Below are 17,347 nucleotides of genomic sequence, written 5' to 3'. Positions count from 1 at the left end.
TTTTGTATTTGTAGTAGAGACAGGGTTTCACCATGTTGGCCAGGCTGGTCTCGAACTCCTGACCTCAAGCAATCCGCCCACCTCACCCTCTCAAAGTGGTGAGATTACAGGCATGAGCCACTGTGCCTGGACGGTTAGGAATGTGTTTCTATAAGCAATGTCCATCGGAGCTTTACTTGTGGTGGTATGTCCTTTGAGGTGGGCACCTGAGGGGGCAGGGCGAAGAGGCGATCAAAGGGTGCAGCGCACTCAGTTCCTGCCCTGGAGATCCTCCAGCTCTAGTCAGGGGACAAAGGAAAATGCTTCTCGCAGGGAGACCTAAGCAAATACACAGCAGTGGGATAAAGTTCTAAATGGGCACTCCCGAACAGTAACTGACAGAATTACAAGCAACTGGCCGTGCGCCATGGCTCACACTTGCAATCCCAGCAATTTGGGAGGCCAAGGCAGGCAGATCACTTGAGATCAGGAGTTCAAAACCAGCATGGCCAACATAGTGAAAACCCATCTCTACTGAAAATACAAAAAAATTAACCAGGCATGGTGGCTTGCGCCTGTAGTCGCAGCCAATCAGGAGGCTGAGGCAGGAGAATTGCTTGAACCCAGGAGGCGGAGGTTACAGTGTGCTGAGATCATGCCACTGTACTCTAGCCTGGGTGACAGAGGGAGAGTCCATCTCAAAAAAAAAGAAGAAGAAGAAGAATTAGAAGCAATTACAGGAAGATCGCTGTGGTTTAGTGGAGGGCAAACAGCTGAATGAGGACTGATGCAGACCCTAGCAATTGGTGTCGAGGAAAGAGAGACTCATTCAGTAGGTTTACTTCACGATGAGTAAGTGTGTAGTGTAGTCTAGAGCTGAGGTTGGAAAGAGTCCATCTGGGGTTTGGATAGTATTATTCTTTTTTTTTTTTTTTTTTTTTTTGAGATGGAGTTTCACTCTTATTGCCTAGGCTGGAGTGCAATGACGCGACATCGGCTCACCGCAACCTCCTCCTCCTGGGTTCAAGCGATTCTCCCGCCTCAGCCTCCTGAGTAGCTCAGATTACAGGCATGAGCCACTATGCCCGGCTAATTTTGTATTTTTAGTAGAGACAGGGTTTCTCCATGTTGGTCAGGCTGGTCTTGAACTCCCAACCTCAGGTGATCCGCCCGCCTCGGCCTCCCAAAGTGCTGGGATTACAGGCATGAACCACCGCGCCCGGTTCTGGATAGTGTTATTCTTTAATTTTTTTTTTTTTTTAGAGACAGGATCTAGCTCTGTTGCTGAGGCCAGAGTGCAGTGGCACAATCACGGCTCGCTGCAGCCTCAACCTCCAGGGCTCAAGCAGTCCTCCTGCCTCAGCCTCCCGAGTAGCTGACACTACAGGTGCATGCCACCACCCTCAGCTAATTTTTAAATGCTTTATAGAGGTGGGATCTCACTGTGTTACCCAAGTGAGATCCTGGACTCAAGTGATCCTACCCCCTCAGCCTCCTGAGTAGCTGGGACTGCAGGTGTGCACCACCACACCTGGCTGTTGGTTTGTCTTTTTGTTCTCCCTGCCTTGGCAGAAATCTACTACATAGTAGGCATTCAGTAAATGCTCAAGTATTCTTAAGTATGCTGGTTCTGGAGTTGGACGGGGTGCCAACCTTGGTTCCTTGGCCTCCGTGTGCCTTAATGTTTTCACCTCTCTGGGAACTTGGGGCCCTTGGGTGTCAATTCTTGCATCTTTCCTTTCCTTTTAATTTAATTTAATTATTTATTTTTTTGAGATGGAATCTCACTCCCTTGCCCAGGCTGGAGTGCAGTGGCGCCATCTTGGCTCGTTGCAACCTCAGCCCCCCCGGATTCAAGCGATTCTCCTGCCTCAGCCTCCCAAGTAGCTGGGATTACAGGTGCCCACCACCATGCCCAGCTAACTTTTGCATTTTTAATAGAGATGGGGTTTTGCCATATTGCCCTTTTATTTATTTATTTTAATTTAAATGTTTAATTTAAATTTTTCTTGAGACAGGCTCTAGTTCTGTTGCCCAGGCTGGAGTGCAGTGGCACAGTCTGGACTCACTGAAATCTCTTCCTCCGGGCTCAAGTCATCCTCCCCCTTCAGCCTCCCAAGTATGTGGGACTACAGGCATGCACCACCATGTTTGGCTAATTTTCGTACTTTTTAGACAGGGTTTCGCCATGTTGCCCAGGCTGGTCTTGAACTGCTGAGCTCAAGCAATCCACCTGCGTCGGCCTCCCAAAGTTCTGGGATTACAGGCTGGCATCTTTCCTTGCTGGTGGCAAAGGCTGATATTTTAATCATGGACAAAGATAATATTGAATTGCTCAAGGTTACTTCTGTAAGGCAGGCATAACAGCAGCACCCTTCCTTGAGCTTTTATCTTAACACACACAAGTTCTTAGGACAGCATCTGGTGTGGAACTCACTAGAGTCAACCCTTATCATTTGTTCACTGAATACATGATTAGATTGGGACCAGGTTTGGGGAAGTCTTACAAGCCAGCCACTATTGAAAGTTTTGATGTGGCTGGGCACGGTGGCTCATGTCTGTAATCCCAGCACTTTGGAAGGCCGAGGCGGGCGGATCATGAGGTCAAGAGATCGAGACCATCCTGGCCAACATGGTGAAACCCCGTCGCAGAGATCGTGCCATTGCACTCCAGCCTGGTGACAGAGCGAGACTCGGTCTCAAAAAAAAAAAAAAAAAAAAAGTTTCGATGTAAGGGAGTTTTCTTAATTCAAAAAATAGATGCTGGCCAGGCAAAGTGGTTCATACCTATAATTCCAGCACTTTGGGAGGCCGAGACAGGAGGATCACTTGAGCGCCAGAGTTCACAACCAGCCTGGGCAACATATGAGACCCTGTCTCTACAAAACAAAAGCAAAAGAAAACTTAGCCAGGCATGGTGGCACCCACCTTTTGTCCCAGTTACTTGAGTGGCCTGAGGCGGGAGGATGGCTTGAGCCTATGAGGTCAAGACTGCAGTGATCCACAGTGGCACCACCGCACTCCAGCCTGGGAGACAAAGCCAGACCCTGTCTCAAAAAAAGAAAAAAAATATATAGTATATATAATACGTAAATACATATATATAAATATGTATGTATAAATATATATATTTACATATTTGGCTGAGGCTGAATCCTGAGGTGGCGTGGCCTGGCTTTAGATTACATGGAACAACCTGGCAATATAATGGGATATATAATATATATTGTATATATTTAATAAATATATAATATATCATATATAAATATATAATATAAGGATATAATTTTTATAATATATTAATGTATCATAAATATAATTTAAATAATATATATTTTATAATTATAAATATGTAATATGTAAATACATTATAATTATATATTTTATATGTATGTATATGTTAAATATGAATATGTATGTATTTTTATATATGATATATAATATATATTAATTTTTTTTTTGAGATGGAGTCTCGCTCTGTCAACCAGGCTGGAGTGCAGTAGCGCAATCTCAGCTCACTGCAACTTCCGCCTCCCGGGTTCAAGCGATTCTCCTGCCTCAGCCTCCCAAGTAGCTGGGACTATAGGTGGGTGCCACCATGCCCGGCTAATTTTTGTATTTTCAGTAGAGATGGGGTTTTGCCATGTTGGCCAGGCTGGTCTTGAACTCCTGACCTTAGGTGATCCACCCGCCTCGGCCTCCCAAAGTGCTGGGATTATAGGCATGAGCCACTGTGCTATATATACAAAGATGTCAATAAGCATTTTTAGCCTCTTAAATACCAGAAGAAGACACATCGCAATTGCTTTCAGTGATGGGGAAGTTAGTGCAGAAATGCAAGGGGCCAGGACGTGGCCAGAGCATCACCTCTTCAGCACCCGGTGGCTGTGAGTCCCAGTTTTCCCAGGATGGCTATTTTGCAGATGTCTCAGCACAATAGAGTGGTACATAATTTAGTCTTGTCTGCCCTTGGTGGTGTGCATTTATCCAGTCATGTGCTAAGTATTTATTGAGCACCAACAGTGTACAAGATGCTCTTACGGGCACTTGGGACCCCGCAGAGAGTGAAATGGATTCGGCCCCTTCTCGTGTGCAGCCTGGTTGTAGTGGGGGAGACCTGAGTTGTCAGCCATGGCAGTGGCTGTATCCCCCACCCCTTCATCTTCCTCTATCTCTAAAACAGGAGAGGGACTCTGTCCTCCAAAACCCCTAAAGAACCCAAGGCTAGGAGACTCTGATGGGGACCCCCAGAGTTCCATGTTGGGCTGTTTACATCACCCTGAGGAGCCAGAGGGCAAACTGGGACCTGTTCCCTCTAGACAGCAGCACCGGGAGGAACCAGGAAAGGCCGTCTCCAGGTAGGTGGCTCTGAACATTCCGGCAGGTCTCCCCACTGACAGTCCACATAGCACAGCGGCTCAGCAGACAGCAATGCTTTGGGAAAGAGACCCACAACCTATCCAGTGCTGTGACCCACTCCCTCCCAGAGCTCAGGGCCCTCGAATCTCGCTTCTCCTAGCTCTCCTCACTGGTAAGGAGGGTTGATGTTTTAGCCGGGCATGGTGGCTAATGCCCGTAATCCCAACACTTTGGGAGGGCAAGGGGGGAAGATCACTTGAGGTCACGAGTTTGAGACAAGCCTGGCCAACACTGCAAAACCCCGTCTCTACTAAAAATACAAAAATTAGCTGGGTGTGGTGGCGTACCTGTAATCCCAGATACTGGGGAGGCTAAGGCAGGAGAATCGACTGAACCCAGGAGGCAGAGGTTGCAGTAAGCTGAGATCATGCCACTATGCTCCAGCCTGGGCAACAGCGAGACTCCATCTAAAAAAAGAAAAAAAGAAGTTTTAACTGTGGGCAAAGATAACATTGAATTTTTCAGGGTTACAGAACTCATATTCTATAACTCATATTCTGTCTGCTGGTCAAACCCATCTGTCTTCCACATTCCTCCTCCTCCTTAATCAAGAAGGGAACAAAGGAATTGTTGTTATGTGAGCTAACGACCAATAAAAAAGAAAAGCAATCAGGGCTGAGTGCAGTGGCTCATGCCTGTAATCCCAGCACATTGGGAGGCTGAGGCAAGAGGATCGCTTGAGCCCAGGAGTTCAAGAGGAGCCTGTGTAACATAACAAGGATGACCCCATATCTACAAGAAATAAAATAATTAGCCAAAACAAAACGATATACATATCCTTATTTATTTATTTATTTGAGACAGGGTCTTGCTCTGTCACCCAGGCTGGAGTGCAGTGGTGCGATCTCGGCTCACTGCAACCTCTACCTCCTGGGTTTAAGCGATTCTCCTTCCTCAGCCTCCTGAGTAGCTGGGATGAAAGGCGCCCGCCACCACACCCAACTAATTTTTGTATTTTTAGTAGAGATGGGGTTTCACCATGTTGGCCAGGCTGGTCTCGAACTCCTGACTTAAGGTGATCCGCCCGCCTCGGCCTCCCAAAGTGCTGGGATTGCAGGCGTGAGCCACCATGCCTGTCCCTTATTTATTTAAATATAACCCTAAGTTTCACTAGTTTTTAAAGACACTATGTTTCTTGCATCCACAATTTCCTTTCCCTACAATGTGCCATGTCAGGGCTGGAGTGTCCGTCCAAATGAGAATATCCCTATTCCCAGTTCAGAAGGCAATTCCTGGGATTATAAACGTAACAAAGTAACCTGTTGACGCAGTGTATTCTCCAGGTGGGACTCTGCACCCTTCTTGCCAGTTAAATGTTCTCAGGTCACTGCTTCTCCATCCCCATCCCACTCTTTTAAAGCAAGTTTTCTAGGGCCTTCCATCTAGCAGACATTTTTTTTTTTTTTTTGAGACAGGGTCTTGCTCTGTCACCCAGGCTGGAGTGCAGTGACGTGATCATAGTTCATTGCAGCCTGAACTCCCCTGGCTCAGATGATCCTGCCATCTCAGCCTCCCAAGTAGCTGGGACCACAGGCACACATCACCACGTCCAGCTAATTTTAAATTTTTTGTAGAAAAGGGGTCTCACTATTGCTCAGGCTGGTCTCAAACTCCTGGGCATCCACCCACCTCAGCTTCCCACAGTGCTGGGGTTAAAGGGATGAGCCACTGCGCCCAGCCTAGGAGACTCTTAGCACTGGTTTCCTCTTGGATTTTGTTTTGCATTTGTCTCAATAGGTGAGTGACAACCTAGGAGGATTTCAGATCCCCCTCGTTTGTTTGTTTGTTTGTTTTTGACACAGAGCCTTGTTCTCTCACCTAGGCTGGAATGCAGTAGCACGATCTTGGCTCACTGCAGCCACCACCACCTGAGTTCAAGCCATTCTGCCTCAGCCTCCCGAGTAGCTGGGATTACAGGCATGTGCCACCACATCCAGCTAATTTTTGTATTTTTAGTAGAGATAGGGTTTCACCATGTTCCCCAGGTTGGTCTCGAACTCCTGGCCTTGGTGATCTGCCTGCCTCAGCCGCCCAAAGTGCTGGGATTACAGGTGTGAGCCACCACACCCAGGCAGATCTCCCTCAGTTTTATCTTTTCCTACACAGCTCCCCTGATGAGGAAACAGGATCTCCCTGCCGGCTCCTCCGTCAACCAGAAAAGGAGCCATCTCCCCTTCCTCCTTCCCAGGTGAGCTCGTCCTGTGGCCTCGTGGATATAGAAGCACCACTGCCTCCCTTAAAGCTCCGGCTCTGTGTCTCCCTTCTTTGTCACCAATTGCTCACTCACGGTCTACAGGGGCTGGAGGGAAGGCGCCAGAAGGCAAGGGCGGAGTTCTGTCAAGGCTACAAGAATGGAGCAGGTTTGGGGTTGCTTTTCCTGGGACCTCATTCCTCTCTTATCTTTATTGCTGCTTTGTTCTTGTATCCGGTTTACAGAACTCAGTTGGGAGGTTTGTTCCCCAGTTTGTAAAATCCAGGAAGACAGTGGCAAGAAAAGAAGAGATGAAGGATGAGGACCGTGGGAGTGGGGCCTTTAGCCTGGTAAGGCTCTAAAATCAGCCAGGCTGAGCCCAGTGCAGGTGCATCCTCCTGGCCCAGCCTCGACAGCCCCATTTAACCCTGGAGTTCTTTGGCAATGGTGAGGCCCGCACCTCTCCACCCGCCGTTTTCAGTACATTGCGCTATGGATGTGTGTTGAGTATGCAACAATTCTTTATTGTTTTTTTCTTTTTTTTGAGACAGAGTTTCACTCTTGTCACCCAGGCTGGAGTGCAATGGCGCCATCTTGGCTCACTGCAACCTCTGCCCCACTGGGTTCAAGCAATTCTCCTGCCTCAGCCTCCCAAGTAGCTGGGATAACAGACGCCTGCCCACCGCGCCCAGCTAATTTTTGTATTTTTAGTAGAGACGGGGTTTCACCATGTTGACCAGCCTGGTCTTGAACTCTTGAGCTCAGGTGATCTGCCCGCCTCAGCCACCCAAAGTGCTGGGATTACAGGTGTGAGCCACCGTGCATGGCCTTACCACAATTTTTTAAAAAACACAAAATGGTACAGAGTGAAGTTCCAGTGTTCTCTGTTTTAGCTTTGCCGAGTGGTAACACCATGCATAACTATAGTCCATCATCAATACTAGGCAATTGGCCAGGTGCAGTGGCTCATGCCTATGATCCCAACACTTTGGGAGACTTCCCTTGACCAGCCTGAGCAACATGGCAAGACTCTGTCTCTACAATAATTTTTTTTTTTTTTTTTGAGATGGAGTCTTGCTTATCGCCCAGGCGGGAGTGCAGTGGTGTGATCTCGGCTTACTGCAGCCTCCACCTCCTGGGTTCAAGCGATTCTCCTGCCTCACCCTCCCCAGTAGCTGGGACTACAGGCACACACCACCACACCGGCTTATTTTTGTATTTTTATTAGAATAGGGGTTTCACCCTGTTGGCCAGGCTGGTCTTGAACTCCCAACTTCAAATGATCCGCCTGCCTCGGCCTCTCAAAGTGCTGGGATTACAGGCATGAGCCACTGCGTCCAGGCTACAATAATTGTTTTAAAACTTGGCCAGGTGCAGTGGCTGCCACCTGTAATCCCAGCACTTTGGGAGGCCGAGGCAGGAGGATCACTTGAGCCCAGGCATTCAAGACCAGCCTGGGCAACATGGCACAACCCCATCTCTACAAAAAAACCCACAAAATTTAGCCAGGTGTGGTGTGTACCTGTAGTCCCAGCTACTTAGGAGGCTGAGGTGGGATGGTCATCCGAATCTACGAAGGTCAAAACTACAGTGAGCCGTGATCACACCACTGCACTCCAGCCTGGACGAAAGAGTGAGACCCTGTCTCAAAATTATGAAAAATAAATAATAAATATAATAATAGCCGCTGGGTGCGGTGGCTCACGTCTTTAATCCCAGCACTTTGGGAGGCCGAGATGGGCAGATCACCTGAGGTCTGTAGTTTGAGACCAGCCTGGTCAACATGGAGAAACTCTGTCTCTACTAAGTATACAAAATTAGCCAGGCATGGTGGTACGAGCCTGTAATCCCAGCTACTTGGGAGGCTGAGGCAGGAGAATTGCTTGAATCCGGGAGGTGGGGGTTGCGGTGAGCCAAGATCGCACCATTGCACTCCAGCCTGGGCAACAAGAGTGAAACTCAGTCTAAAAATAATAATAATCAGGAAATTGACATTGGTGTGGTCTGAATGCCACCTTGATTTTCACATCCCTGATCTGATTGAGTGCCTGGTGCTGGCAGAGAGAAGAGCTTGGTGGAAGGAGAGGTTTCTGTGCTTCCAGATCCCCCTCCAGTCGCTGGCCCTGGTACTGATGCCTATTTCCATGCATGATGGCCGGTGCTAATATCTGAGTTTTTGAACAGGGCGGTCACAACTATTAGATTGGTGCAAAAGTAAGTGCAGTTTTTGCCATTAATTTTTGTGTGTGTGTGAGACAGAGTCTTACTCTGTCATCCAGGCTGGAGTGCAGTCCTATCTCGGCTCACTGCAACCTCCGCCTCCTGGGTTCAAACAATTCTTCTGCCTCAGCCTCCTGAGTAGTTGGGACTACAGTCACCTGCCACCACGCCTGGCTAATTTTTGTATTTGTTTAGTAGAGACGGGGTTTCAACATTTTGGCCAGGCTGATCTTGAACTCCTGACCTCAAGTGATCCGCCCACCTCGGCCTCCCAAAGTGCTGGGATTACAGGCGTGAGCCACCACGCCTGGCCAATTTTTGCCATTAAAAGTAATGACAAAACCCGCAATTACTTTTACACCAACCTAATAGAAAACTCTTCGGAGAACTTGGTTATCAAAGGCCCCGGGGCTGCGTCTTTTTCTGTCCACAGGAAGCACTCCCAGAGTCCAGCGCCCAGAGTCCAGGATGCCAGCTGCTAGTGGAGACCCTGGGGGTCCCCCTCCAGGAGGCCACGGAGCCGGGGGACCCAACGCAGGCAGACAGTGCCCACCCTGAGCAGAGCAGCCAGAGCCCTGTGCAGGCGGTGCCCAGCAGTGGGGATTCTCAGCCTGATGACCCTCCAGACAGGGGGACGGGGTTGTCCGCCTCACAGAGGGCCAGCCAAGACCACCTGTCAGAACAATGGGCTGACGACGACAGCAAGCCTGAGACAGACAGGGTTCCAGGTGATCATGGCCAAAAGGAATACCTACCAAGCAGTGATTCTGAAGGGGAGAAGCCAGACAGAGGAGCCCCCCAGGAGGGAGGGGCCCAAAGGACAGCAGGGGCTGGCGTGCCTGGAGGGCCCCAGGAGGAGGGAGATGGTGTCCCCTGTACCCCAGCATCAGCTCCTACCTCTGGCCCTGCTCCAGGACTGGGCCCTGCCTCTTGGTGCCTGGAACCCGGGTCTATGGCCCAGGGCTCCCCTCACCCCCAGCAGACCCCCAGCAGGATGGGTAGGGAAGGGGAAGGGACTCATAAGGAAGGGGAGAGCCTGGGATGCTCCTCCCTCGGGATGGTTGTCATCACAGACCTGAGCACAGACCCCACTGAGCTGGAAGAGAGGGCTCTGGAAGTGGCTGGGCCCGATGGGCAGGCCAGTGCCATATCACCTGCCTCTCCCAAAAGGAAGGCCACTGATGGAGGCCACAGGAGGGCCTTGCCAGGCTGCACCTCGCTCACTGGGGAAACCACAGGAGAAAGCGGGGAGGCAGGGCAGGATGGCAAGCCCCCCGGCGATGTCCTAGTGGGCCCTACAGCCTCCCTGGCTCTGGCACCTGGGAGCGGAGAGTCCATGATGGGTGCTGGAGATTCCGGTCATGCATCCCCGGACACAGGTCCATGTGTCAATCAGAAGCAGGAGCCAGGCCCTGCTCAAGAGGCAGCTGAGTTAGGTGGCCAGAACCTCGAACGAGACCTCGAGGGGCTCCGTGTGTCCCCGCAAGCCTCTGTTCTGCTGGAACACAGAGAAACAGCAGACGGCCCTCTCCAGGAGCCCAGGGCTCAGCAGGGCATTCCAGACACCACCTCAGACCTGGCAGGGCAGCGAGACCACCTGCCTCATTCTGCAGACCACGGCACCTGTGCAGACTCTTTAGCTGTGGAACTCGACTTCCTGCTGGACAGCCAGATACAGGATGCCCTGGACGCCTCTGACTTCGAAGCCCCACCTGAGCAGGTGAGAGCTGCCCTGAGTGACAGACATACCTGCCCAGGGCAGGCACCCAACCTCCACAAGCCCCCTCACTCGGCGCAGCGGCGGAGGGGGAGCTGGGGCTCAGGGCTTACCATTTACACAGCCAACGACTATAGGAGTCCGAGTCGCAGCTCTACGGGGTGTGGAGTCAGTGGTTTTCCAGAAAGTGTAGACCTGCCTTTCGGTGGTTGTTGACATATCCAGGGATGGTGACACACAGCTGCTTTCTCAGCTGGGCCTCCCACATTGAACTAGAGTCCCCAGAAGTGCCAGCCCCTGGCAGCTTCTGCTTCAGTGCCTGACCTTGGCCATGGGGTCCCAGGCGATGTATTGAGGGGGGTAGACACAGATGGAGGGAAGCTGGGCCTGGGGACGGCTTCATAGCTGGGCCTGGGGAGGGGTCTTCACTCCCAAGCTGCGAAAGAGCCTTTGCCCATCTCCTTAGGGTCCTCTGGGGGTCCTGATATGATTCTTTCCCAAACATACATAAGTCATTTTGTTTTTCTGCCAGAACATGTAAGGGCTTTGCTCCTTCGGGGATCTGCCCGCCCCACCAGCTGTCCGGATGTGGCCTTCTCTGGCTCCAGAGCCGGTGCCAGCCATTGGCGTTCGTTCTCCTGTCTGGGCAGGTGGCAGCCTTGCTTCAGCCCTGCCCCCCAGGGAAAGAGCGACCTCCCCAGCCGTTGGCACACCTGAGCCTGGGCTGAGGGCGTCACAGTCACGCCTAGGGAGGTAGGCAGTTCTCTGTCCACACACTGGATGTGGCAGCGAAGACTCTGGAGGAGTTCGTGCACCTGCTAGAGGTGAGGCAGCTGGGAGGAGAGGAGGCCAGGCTGGCACCCAGGTCATGCCCCAGCCGCCGCGTCCTGGAACACAGAGCCCAATTTGGTTTTCGAATGTCAGCCTCTGTTTCTTTGGCTGTCCCTGTGTTGAGATGTAAAAAAAAAAAAAAAAAAATTCATGGCCAGGCACAGTGGTTCCCACCTGTAATCCCAGCACTTTGGGAGACCGAGGCGGGAGAGCAGGACCAGCCTGGCCAACATAGTGAAGCCCCATCTCTACCAAAATACAAAAATTAGCTGGGCATGGTGGCATGTGCCTCTAATCCCAGCTACTCCGGAGGCTGAGGCAGAAGAATCACTTGAACCCGGGAGACTGAGGTTGCAGTGAACCAAGATCACGCCGCTGCACTCCAGCCTGGGCGACAGAGCAAGACTCTCTCAAAAAAAGAAAAAATTAGCCAGGCATGGGGATGCATGGCTGCAGTCCCAGCTACTTGGGAGGCTGAGGCCGGAGAATCACTTGAGCCCAGGAGGTTGAGGTTGCAGTGAGCTGAGATTACACCACTGCACTCCAGCCTGGGTGCCGGACACCCTGTCTCAAAAAAAAGAAAAAAGTGAGTCACAGTGCGGTTCAGTGGTAGAGGCTGAACACGAGCATGTGGGAAAGGCAGGAGTTCTGGTGCTGGGCACAGCTGAAATTTTATGAGAGCTTCATGCCTTGCAAAATGCAAATCCCTCGCTTGAGAGAAGAGCCGCCTCCATTGCCTCCAGTCTGTGGTCTTGTGGGTGGAGAGAAGGCTGGGAAATGGTTAAGGTGTTTGGGGCCAGGTGTGCCTAGGTGGCATCCAGCAGGTGAAGCCCCTAGCCCTCCTAAACGGGCTGCCAAACTGCAAGCTTGGAAAAAGACCCTGAAATCCAGACTTGGGGGGATCCAGACAGACAGCCAGGCTGGTCAGACCCGACCAGCATCAGCAGCCTTTCCCCAGCCAGGGGAGGAGGCACCGCCCTGACAGCACTGCCAGGGCCTGGGCGTGTTTGGTTTTGACACGAGGCGTTCCCCAGCAAGTTGAGGCGACCCAGGCAAGGAACACATTCCCGTGGGAAGGTTCGGCAGGAAGGCCAAGGCCCATGTCTCCTGGCATGGGCAGGGGCACGGGGAACAGCAAAGATGGATCGAGAGGGCCGTCTCAGCACCTCCTCCTGACCTCACCATGGCCACACACTGTGCTAGAGGAGGGGACTCAGAGGTGACACAGCAAAGACAGAGCTTTCAGACCTCAAACCAAGGTCTCGTCACGGGAGGGTTTGGTGTTACTTTCTCATAGATCCTTTGCACTCACTCTTGGACCGATGGAGCTTCTGCAATCTGCATATGGAGTCATTTAATTTAAATTTTAGAGACAGGGCCTTGCTCTGTCGCCCAGGCTGGAGTGCAGTGGCACAATCACAGCTCACTGCAGCCTCAATCTCCCGGGCTCAAGCAGTTGATCCTCCTGCCTCAGCCTCCCGAGTAGCTAGGACCACAGGTGTGTGCCACCATGCCCAGCTCATTTTTTTTTTTTTTGGTACAGACAGGGTCTCGCCGTGTTGACCAGGCTGGTCTGGAACTCTTGGCCTCAAACAATCCTCCCACCTCAGCCTCCCAAAGTGCTGGGATTACAGGCGTGCCCAGCCTGGCTCATTGCCTCTTTTCTGAGGGACATTGTAGGTCACCACTGTAATGGAGCTTGACATTTTCCATGGAAATTAAACCACCATTGACGCTTAGAAGCTTAAGCGCCTTGGAGTTACCAGGCTTTCCCCTGTATTCACTGGGAGTTTTCCCCTCATGTTATATTTGCAAACTCCTTTCCTAACAGGATGTGTGTGGCTCATTCAGCCAAGGTAGACGACTCCACTTCACCGCAGTTGCCACCCCTTGGCGTTTTCTCTGTACCCGTAAAGACAGGGGCATGCAGGAGACTGCAGTGGTGTCAGGGCCAGAGATCATGGCACAGTGGTGCCCCCGCTGCCCAGATCAGCCCGTGGGAGGCCCGGGCCTAGGAGTGGACACCAGGGTTGGCTGTGGCCTTTCTCTTTCCAAGGGGAAAGGACGGTCGCAGCCCAGGCTGGTAGCCTCGGGTCTACCCATCGTGGATTTCCTCCCCATTACCCCTCTTCCTCTGCAGGAGTCCCAGCTGGCCCCGGTGTGACCTGCTGTGGCCGCGGTGAAGCCAAAGGTGTTGGCGTGACTTCTGGTTCCCCTGTGCAGAGCTTGCTCGACCCGGGCCCCGACCACTCACACCTCGTGCTCTCTTTCCAGCTCTTTCCTTCGGGGAACAAGCCGGGCCCTTGCTGGCTGGGCCCCAGCTCACCTGCCAATGGAGACCCTGTTGCAGTGGCCAAGGCCCAGCCGAGGTAGGTGTGGCATGGGTGAGAAGTGGCTCCAGGACCCTCGCCAATTTTACCAAGGAGGGTGACAGATGGAGGAGACAGACCCCAGTTCTCCCTCCCTGGGCCTCGACTTCCTCAGTCCAGCAGGGGAGCTGAGCCCTGTCTTTCAAACTGTATACGTTCCCCTGCTCCCCGAAAGCAGAGAATGGGCAACAGTGACCAGTGATCGACACCCAACCCAGCGTCTCCCCACGCAGCAGCTCCCCAGGAGCCTGGGAAAGTGCCTCCGGCTCTGTGGGCTGTTTCTCTCTGGGAAGAGGGGCCAAAGCTTCCTCCTGAGTCCCTGGGAAGGGGAGGGGATCCAGACAGGGCTCAGAACTGTTGGCTGAGACCATCTTGGAGCCGTTCCTAGCTCTGGCACCAGGCGGGCACCCGAGTGAGTCTAACCTGCCCTCACCTCCTCCCCTCCCCACTTGGCTCCTGCCCTAGGCAAACCGCTTCCTCCCTCCTGCAGGCCACCAGTGAGCCGTCCTCCAGCCTGCTGTGTGTGAGGAGGGCACCCTCTCCCCCGCACCATGCCCAGGGTCCCCGCAGCCTGTCCCCTCCTCCCGTGCCCTCCCACAGCTCTCCTTGAAGCCAGCGCTGGGTGGCCGCCCTCTCTGTTACCTGGCACTTGAACCTGCTTCTCTGCAGAGGCGGCAGCTTATCAATTATTTATGGCCAAGTTTCTGTTTCTGTCTGGCAGGGGTGGAGGAGGGTTTGGGACTCAGCCCTTGGCTGTGTGTGGCCCCCACACCCTCCTCCTCCTTCTCCTCCCCTAGCAGAGGGCAGCTCTGTCCCTGCCTCCTGCCCTCACTCCCTGTGAGTTGTACCTGCTGTGCCACTGGCCACCTCCCATAGCCACACACACAACCTGCATGTGGACCAGAGGCAGTTCCTCAGAGCGGCCCGCTGTGGTTTGAGTGAAGAGTGGGGAGGGTTCACATCTGAATCTCCGACAGTGTCCCAGGGCCAATGCAGCTCCCCTCCCCACCGCCCTGGATGTCTGGAAGCTCCCAGAGGGCCCCGGGTCTGGTTTGGTGGCTTGAGGCTGAATGACACACACAAGAGGCTAAGGCCCAGGGGCTGCCAGACACCTCAGGGTGACCAAGGCAGGAGCAGCAGGACAGCAGTTTCCATAGTGACAGCCCCAGAGGTGCTGCGAAGCCTGGGGCATGGGCGGGTTTAGGGCGGGTGGCCCCCACTTACCCACCTGGCCCCCTGTACTGCCCGTGTCTGAGAGCGGCACCTGTTCTGTAGGGGGAGGAGGTGTTCTGTGGCTCCTTGGCTCTTCTGTGATTTTGTTTTTTTGGTTTTTTGGTGTTTTTTTGAGACACAGTCTTACTCCCATCACCCAGGCTGGAGTGCGGTGGTGCAACCTCAGCTCACTGCAGCCTCAATCTCCCAGGCTCACATGATTCTCCCACTTCAGCCCCCTAAGTAGCTGGGACTACGGGTACTGGCCACCACATCCAGCTAATTTTGTATATTTTTTTTAGAGACGGGATTTTGCCGTGTTGCCCAGGCTGGTCTCGAACTCCTGGATTCAAGTGATCCACCCACCTCAGCCTGGCAAAGTGGTGGGATTACAGGCATGAGCCACCGTGCCTGGCGGGATATTTTTTAGATAGAGTCTTGCTCTGTTGCCCAGGCTGGTGTGCAGGATCATAGCTTACTGTAGCCTCCATCTCCCAGGCTCAAGTGATCCTCCCACTTCATCCTCCTGAGTAGCTGGGACTACAGGCGTGCACCACTATGCCTGGCTAATTTTGCATTATTTGTAGAGATGGGGTCTCACTACGTTGCCAAGGCTGGTCTTGAATTCCTGGGTTCAAGCCATCCTCCCGCCTTGACCTCCCAAAACTTCCAAGGATATGAATGCCATCTGGGCCGGCTTTTCTAGCACTACCCTGGGTGCTGGGGAGGCAGTGTGGGACAAAACACAGAGTTGAGTGCTAATGGGGGATTCGGGGTGTGGGGACATGAGAGACAGCAGATTAGATCGTCAGACGGCAGAGTGTTGGGGAAAAAAAGGCAGCGGAGAAGGGGTTAAAATGTAAGGGGTGATCAGGGAAGCCCCCACCCACCACCAGGAGTAGACATTTGGGAAAGAACATTCCAGAATCCTGAGAGGTGCTCAAGGAATGGCCAGGAGTCTAGTGTGGCTAGAGCAGAGGGGAGGGGAGAAGCGGGGGACGAGGGGAGGGCACGGGGCAGGCAGGTGGTGCACAGCTGCGGGAGGACAGGGCTTGCCTCTGAGCTAGGTTTCCAAGTTCACAGCCCCCGGTGCCTGTGGGGGACAAGCCGCAGGGGCAGGAGCTAGGGAGGCGGTGGCAGCAGTGTCCTGAGAGGGCAGGGCAGGTAGGGGAGAAGTGGTTGGGTTCTGGGCCTGCTGGGCAGTGGAGCCAGCTGGGTTGGCCATCAGGGTTCTGTCGTGAACAGAGGAGGACAGGCTGGACACCTGGAAAAGATGGCGCGAGGCCCAGCGGAGGCCCCTCCCACTGGAGAGCTTTGGTAGTCCAGTGAGGTTGGGCCACTCTCAATTTCCTTCCCTGCTGGCCAGGACTTTCGTGGGGATCCAGGCCTCTGAGGCCTCCTGGATGGAGGACGCCACCAACGTCGTGCGTGGCCTCATCGTTGAGCTCTCCAACCTGAAGTACGGGGCGGGCTTGGACTCACAGGGCACAGGGGCTGCGGGAGGCCAGTGGGGACTCAGAGGAGCAGGGAGGGACTGAAGTGTGAAGCCCCTAGGTGGGCAGCGAGGGTCAGGCACCCCACTGCTGCTGGGTCTTCACCGTGGCCCCCCTCCCCCGTCCTTTGCAGAACACAGGCTCTGAAGAAAGGCTGGAACAGGCCCAGCCTGTGCTGTAACAGGCCCTTTCTGGTTATGTGCACGTGTGTGAGCCGTGTGTGTGCACCTGAGTCAGTGGTGACCATGTGGCTGTGGGGTGCGGCCCCCTCTGTCACCTGGTGACCACTGAGCCCCACACGCACGTCTGTGTTTCCCCCACAGCCGACTGATCATGGGCACCCACCGGGACCTGGAAACTTTCAAGCGCCTCAACTACCGGAAGACAAAGCCGGGAGGCAAAGCCCCCCTGCCTTACCCTTCCAAGGGGCCTGGGAATGTCCCTCGAGGGGACCCACCCTGGAGGGAGTTGTAGGCCACTTTGAGGTCTGTGTTTCCTTTGCCACCCAGCCCGCATGTCTGCAGACCTCCTCCAAGATGCTCCAGGGGGTCCTAGTGGACCCTACAAACCTCCCTTCAGTTGCCCGGAAGTTGGTCTTCGATGGACAACACAAAGGAGGCCCTGAGGTCCTGGCCTCACCTGGCCAGGGTCAAGGTCAGTTGCCTCCCTTGGCTTCAGGGAGAGAAACTGTGTCTCCCACAGCCCCAGTGACTTCAAGCGGGCCTGGGCTCCAGGAAGCTGGCCACCTCCGAGCAGGGCCCATCCTGTCCGGATTTGCAAATTTTAGGGTCCTGAGCCAAGTATGGATGGTTCAGAATTTGTTTCTTTCCTGGAGGAGAAGAGAGCTCCCTTTGTTTTCTTTCTCCCCATTTCCATTTTATTTCTTCTGGGAAGACCCATAATAAATGATTCTGTA

General features: G+C 53.2%; 1 protein-coding gene across 17 annotated transcripts in view; it reads left to right on the top strand.

The window, feature by feature from the left end:
* BRME1 (break repair meiotic recombinase recruitment factor 1) overlaps window positions 1-17,347 on the top strand; it is a 24,017-nt gene extending 6,670 nt beyond the window's left edge. For 5 of the 17 annotated variants that reach the window (XM_054461705.2, XM_054461702.2, XM_054461700.2 and 2 more), the window contains exons 3-9: window positions 4,163-4,337; window positions 6,505-6,586; window positions 6,835-6,939; window positions 9,243-10,529; window positions 13,632-13,726; window positions 16,305-16,397; window positions 16,755-17,347. In XM_054461705.2, coding sequence (XP_054317680.2) covers window positions 4,163-4,337; window positions 6,505-6,586; window positions 6,835-6,939; window positions 9,243-10,529; window positions 13,632-13,726; window positions 16,305-16,397; window positions 16,755-16,905 — 1,988 coding nt within the window. In that variant the 3' untranslated portion in view covers window positions 16,906-17,347. Of the gene's footprint in view, window positions 1-4,162; window positions 4,338-6,504; window positions 6,587-6,834; window positions 6,940-9,242; window positions 10,530-11,058; window positions 11,351-13,631; window positions 13,727-16,304; window positions 16,398-16,754 lie in introns of those variants that run through there. The other 12 variants (XM_054461711.2, XM_063658699.1, XM_054461707.2 and 9 more) reach the window with 9 other exon arrangements.

Source organism: Pongo pygmaeus, chromosome 20 (genome assembly GCF_028885625.2).
Source record: "Pongo pygmaeus isolate AG05252 chromosome 20, NHGRI_mPonPyg2-v2.0_pri, whole genome shotgun sequence".
NCBI lineage: Eukaryota > Metazoa > Chordata > Mammalia > Primates > Hominidae > Pongo > Pongo pygmaeus.
The sequence above is the reverse complement of the archived record's forward strand: the minus strand, read 5'-3'. Positions and strand labels throughout refer to the sequence as shown.